At 49.2% G+C, this 6,000-nt stretch overlaps 1 protein-coding gene across 2 annotated transcripts in view; it reads right to left on the bottom strand.

Annotated features, from left to right (window-relative positions):
- Positions 1 to 5,559, bottom strand: part of ATXN7L1 (ataxin 7 like 1) — a 69,865-nt gene extending 64,306 nt beyond the window's left edge. For both annotated transcript variants that reach the window (XM_032221389.1, XM_032221388.1), the window contains exons 1-2: positions 5,416 to 5,559; positions 3,861 to 3,932 (exon numbers count right to left, since the gene is read on the bottom strand). In XM_032221389.1, the coding sequence (XP_032077280.1) occupies positions 3,861 to 3,932; positions 5,416 to 5,506 (163 nt within the window). In that variant the 5' untranslated portion in view covers positions 5,507 to 5,559. The remainder of the gene's footprint in view (positions 1 to 3,860; positions 3,933 to 5,415) is intronic.
- Positions 5,560 to 6,000: the final 441 nt, after the last annotated feature.

Genomic DNA, 6,000 nt, shown 5'->3' on the forward strand with positions numbered 1-6,000 from the left:
ACGCTCCTAATTCACTTTTTTTTCCCAGAAACTTCCAACGGTCACTAAACGAACTGTCGTAAGTCGAAAACTACCAGTAGGCTACCCACGACTGCAGAGACGCCGCAACAGTCGTGAATGTGAAACACGGTCACAAGTCACTTCCTTTCATGCCGTTATAACTTTGAACTGTCACTAAACGAGGACTACCTGTATTGCAGTAAGAGCCCAAATTACTCTTAAGTAGAAAAAGAACTTCCTCAAAATATTGACATCTTATCAATGTTGTTGTTGTTAGTTGTGAAGTCGTGTCCGATCCATCGCGATCCCATGGACAACGTTCCTCCAGGTCTTCCTGTCCTCTACCATCCTCCAGAGTCCATTTAAGCTCATGCCAGCTGCTTCGGTGACTCCATCCAGCCATATCATTCTCTGTCGCCCCCTTCTTCTTTTGCCCTCCATCATTCCCAGCATGAGGCTCTTCTCCAGGGAGTCCTTCTTCTCATTAGGTGGCCAAAGGATTTGAATCTCCTCTTCAGGATCTGGCCTTCTAAAGAGCAGTCAGGGTTTACCTCCTGTAGGACTGACGAGTTGGATGGCCTTGCAGTCCAAGGGACTCAATGCAGGAGTCTTCTCCAGCACCAGAGTTCAAAGGCCTCCATTCTTTGGCGCTCAGCCTTCCTTATGGTCCAACCTTCACAGCCATCCATTGCAACTGGGAAAACCACAGCCTTGACTAGACGCACTGTTGTTGGCAGGGTGATGTCTCTGCTTTCTAGTAGGCTGTCTAGACTTGCCAGAGCTTTGCAATATTCTTTGAAGAACAATCTGCTTGTAAAACATCTTGGAGAAACTGGTTTCCAACACAACAAAAACTCAGGCTTGGGAAACTGAGTTATCGGAACATGGTTGATGTCAGAGGGACAAGAAATATGGCCCATTAGTACTGCTTCCCATTTGTAGGTTAGTTTAGGCCACAGAAGATCAAAACAGCTTGGCCATAAACATGGGAGCAAAATTTCTGGGGTATTTCTATCTACAGGATAGGTAGTCCTCAACTTACAACAGATGTCCGTTCAGTTATAAAGCCACTTCCGACTGCTTTTCACACTTAGGACCACTGCAGCATCCCGGTAGGCAATCAAAATTCAGCACTGCAATAATGCAGTGAAAATAATATGACAAGCTTGTTAATTTTCTTAAATACAGGTAGTCCTCGACTTACAGCAGTTCACTTAGTGACCACTTGAAGTTCCAATGACACTGAAAAAAGTGGCGTGGCCCGTTTTTCACACCTGCGACTGTTCCAGCATCCCGACGGGCCAGGTGATCAAAATTCAGACACTTGGAAACTGACTCCTCTATATATGACGGTTGCAGAGTCCCGGGGGTCATGTGATCCCCTTTGCAACCTTCTCACAAGGAAAGGGAAGCCACATTCATTTAACAACCGTGTTACTAACAACTTCAGTGATTCACGTAACAATTGTGGAGAGAAGGGTCGTAAAATGGAGCAAAACTCAATAAATGTCTCCCTTAGCAATTTTGGGCTCAGTTGCCGTCACAAGTCAAGGACTGCCTGGATAGTAACGTTTACTTAGAAATTCTACTATTCTCCGTAAGGCCCAGTTGTAAGTCAATGCTAAACTAGAATACAATTGACACTGAATCCTACAACAATTAATTGTCAGTAAACATGCTTGTGGTTGCCTTTTAAAACACAACAGGCATTCATTTACACCAGAGTTGCCAAACTTGACAACTTCAAGACTTGTGGACTTCAACTCCCAGAATTCTCCAGCCAGCGTAGCATTGAATTCTGGGAGTTGAAGTTCACAAGTCTTAAAAGTTGTCAGACCTCTGGTTTACAACCACAAAAAGCAGAGGGCCCAAAAGAGATGGAGGAGTGATGTCTAAACAAGCATTAACAAAATAAGCTATTTTCTCCTAAAACATCTCTATCTCCGACGTTGATGAGACACTACTTCAGCATGATTGGTTTACAACAGGGGTGTCCAACCTTAGCAAAGTTAAAACCCATGGACTTCAACTCCCAGCATGGCTGGCTGGGGAATTCTGGGAGTTGAAGTCCACAAGTCTTAACGTTGCCAAGATGGACACAGAATCTACACTGTCCTGTCCAGCTTTCGATACACAGAATGTTTCCTGTATTAAGTCCACTTTTTACGCCTAATTCTAAAAGTTAAGCTTTTGCTGATGACAGCATCAAAATGTCCAGTTACTACCCTGTTTCCCTGCAAAATAAGCCCCAGCATGATTTTTCAGGATGCTCGTAATATAAGCCCTACCTCAGAAATAAACTCCGGTTAGGATCGTCAGCCAGAAGGATGCATTTAGTACTGCATTTCCCTGAAAATAAGACCTAACCAGAAAATAAGCCTTAATGCATCTTTTGAAGCAAAAAAATAAAAATAAAAATAATACAAGACCTGGTCTTATTTTTGGGGAATTACAGTAATATCAACAGACCGCCCCCACAACATATTGCAAAGCAAACCTGTCAGTATGTCCTCAATGCAATCTAAGTTGCCTTTTTTATCAAGGTTATTTATTACTAGTCTAATCGGAATACTGGACGTTCAGCCCCAAACGGGTTGCGCACGAATAGCTTTTGCAAAATCACATTAATGGATGGTTCTGCGAGAACATCCAAGGGACTCAGTCGGTTCGGACCGGTTTGGGCGGACCGGTTCGTTCCGACGATCAGTTGGGCTCGCTCTCCTGCCCCTGCGCTTTTACTTACCTATATCGTCTCAGCTGATTTCCGCAGCAGAGTGGATTGCTGCGCCTCAGCTGTGTGACTCCCCGGAATTATTTGTGGAAGGTAAGTTTTGTTAAAACTTTGTGCATGCGCACAAAGCACGCAATCATCGAAACGGTTGTTAAACCGGCAGGATCCCACCATTGGACTCGCCCATGAGTCAGTTTACAAGGTCTAACTCTATACAACCACTTATAGGTATCCGTGGCACGACAAAACCGCGGTCCACTAAAGCGCGCCCGATTAAAGCGCGTCGCTGACGTCAGCAGCAGCGTGACAACAGCGACCGCGGAGAAAAAAGGGTGCTTTAAAAAGCGCTTTGAAAGCAAGCCGATTCACGTTAAGGTAAGGGTTAGGTTTAGGGTTAGGTTAAGGGTTAGGTTTAGGGTTAGGTTAAGTTTAGGGTTAAGGGTTAGCGTTAGGGTTAAGGGTTAGCGTTAGGTTTAGCGTTAGGTTAAGGGTTAGGTTTAGGGTTAGGTTTAGGATTAGGTTTCGGGGGGTTAGGTTTAGGTTTAGGGGTTAATTTTAGCTTTAGCGCTCACAGCGTGCTTTTTTCGTTGCTCTGTGATGACGTCAGGTACGCGGTTTCGTCGAGCGCGCTTTAGTCGAATGCGGTTTTGTGGTGGAACCATAGGTATCTTCCTGCGATCAGATGGTCCATCGCTAGAAAAAACGGAAGCTCCCAAAATGCAGATGGGTCCAAAAATCTGGTGATGATCACTATCTTCAGAAAAACTAAAACAAAGTCAAGGAACAGGCTACTGTGATGGTGGAGCTGTAATGGGAGCTAACAGATTTGGAATGAGGTAAATGATTGTTTCCTTCCACAAATGGACACTTGTCCAAAAGTAACCACAAGATGCCAACCAGAAGAAAGCCACTTCGCTCACGGACCTGACAATATCTGACATGTGAAATGCTCACCGGGCAAGAGAGCCATCTGTATAAAGACCAAGCCCAGACCTCTTCAGGGTTATGTCTACCAAACAACCCATGTGGCTTTGAGGCAGGAGGAGCCTGGCTTGGGAAGGAAACCTTCAAACCCACATCCCAAAAAGAGAAAGAGGCTGCTCCCGCCCCCTTAGCCCCCCCCCCTTACCTTCTTTATTAAGCCTCATCACCTCTCGGCCACTGCTGCCGCCCTCTTTCCCAGAGTCTTCTAGGTCAACACCTGGGGGGGGGGGAGGAGAGAAAAACACCATCAGAGAACGATTGCATGTCTGCATCCACATGGGGGTCCAGCTGGGGTGAGAGAGAAAATGAGAGAATGAGAGAAAGAATGAGACAGACAAACGGAGGGAGGAAGGGAGAGAGAGAGAGAATGGAATGACAGAAAAAGAATGAGAGACGCAGGGAGAATGAGTGTGTGAGAGAATGTGAATGACATAAGAAAGAATCATAGAATGAGAAAGAGAGATACAATGAGAGGGGGAGAGTGAATGAGAATGAAAGAGAACGAGAGAGAGAATGAGAGAGGGAGAGAATGAGTGAAAATGAGAAAGAGAGAGAATGAAAGAGAAAGAGAGACAGAGAGAGGGGGAGAGAATGAGAAAGAGAATGACAGAATGAAAGAATGAGAACGGATGAGAGGGGGAGAGTGAATGAGAGAGAATGAAAGAATGAGTGAGAATGAAAGAGAGTGAGAGAATGAGTTAGAATGAGAAAGAGAGAATGAGAGAATGAAAGAGTGAGAGAATGAGAAAGAATAAAGGGACAGGGAGGGGGAGAGGGGGAGAATGAGAGAGAGAGAGAGAGAATGAGAAACAGAGTGAGAGAGAGAATGAAAGAGAGTAAGAGAATGAGAAAGAATGAAAGAGAGAGACAGAGAGATGGAGAGGGGGAGAATAAGAGAGAGAATGAGAGTTAGAGAATGAGAGAGAAGGAGAGAGAATGAGAAAGAATGAAAGAGACAGGGAGGAGGAGAGGGGGAGAATGAGAGAGAGAATGAGAAAGAGAGAGAGGGAGAATGAAAGAGAGTGAGAGAATGAGAAAGAGAGAATGAGAAAGAGAGAATGAGACAGAGACAGAGAGGGGGAGAGGGGGAGAATGAGAGGGAGAGAGATAATGAGAAAGAGTTAGAGAATGAGAAAGAGAGAGAATGAGAAAGAGAGAATGAGAAAGAATGAAAGAGAGAGACAGAGGGGGAGAATGAGAGAGAGAATGAAAGAGAGTGAGAGAATGAAAGAGAGTGAGAGAATGAGAAAAAGAGAATGAAAAAGAATGAAAGAGAGGGGGGAATAGGAGAGAGAATAAGAGAGAGAGAGAGAATGAGAATGAGAGAAAGAGTGAATAAGAGAGACAGAGGAAGAGAAGGCGAAACAGAAAGACAGAATGAGAGAGAGTGAAGGAGAGAGGAGAGAGCGAGCAAAGGGACCTGACTGCCCTCCACTCCGCCCCAGCAGCCCAAGCCCCCAAGCCCACCACTCCCTCCCTCCCCTCTCACTGCATCCCCGCACGGGCATCCCCTCCACTTCCTCCCCCTCCCACCCGTCTCCCCTCCCACCCACCCGCGACCCCCACCCTCAGCCCGACCCCTCCGCCCCCGCCACGGGGTCTGGGGTGCAAGAGCGCGAGGCGTGCCAGCCTCCCCTCCCTCCCTCCCTCGCTCCCCCTCCCCACCCACGGCATGGCGGCAGGGGGAAGGGGGGTCTTACTGTGCGGGGGGGCGGCTTCCCGCACCCAGGCGGCCCAGGGCTGCCCCAGGAAAGCCTCGGGACTGGGCACGGGCCGCTCCAGGGCCGCCATGGCAGCAGCGGCGGCAGCGCCGCTCCTCCTCCTCCTCCTCTTCCTCCTCAGCAGCTGCTGCTCCTTCTTCCTCCTCCTCCTCTTCCTCCTCCTCCGCCGCCTCAGCCGCCTCCTCCACGCCGCCGCCGCCGCCGCCGCCGCCGCCGCGCGGCTCCCGCTCGCGCCGCCTTGCCCGTTTCCTTCCTCCTCCTCCTCCTCCTCCGGCGGCCCCAGCGCGCGAGCAGGATTCGAGGACGCCGCACGTCATCCTCGGGACGTTCCGCCGCCGCCTCCCCTCCCTCGCCTCGCCGCCACCGCCCACGCGGGGAGGGGAGGGGAGGGAGGGGGGGGAGAAGTGGCAGCCCCTGCTCCCTATCAGAGCCGGCGCCCCGGCCGGCACGGCGCAGGCGCGGTGGCGCCGGGAGAAGCCGAGCCTTTGCCCTCACAGCAGCAGCAGCCGCCCCCACCCCCACCCCTCTGAGGGAGTGGGCGCGAGGATGGATGGGATGGGATGG

Source organism: Thamnophis elegans, chromosome 7 (genome assembly GCF_009769535.1).
Source record: "Thamnophis elegans isolate rThaEle1 chromosome 7, rThaEle1.pri, whole genome shotgun sequence".
Lineage (NCBI taxonomy): Eukaryota > Metazoa > Chordata > Lepidosauria > Squamata > Colubridae > Thamnophis > Thamnophis elegans.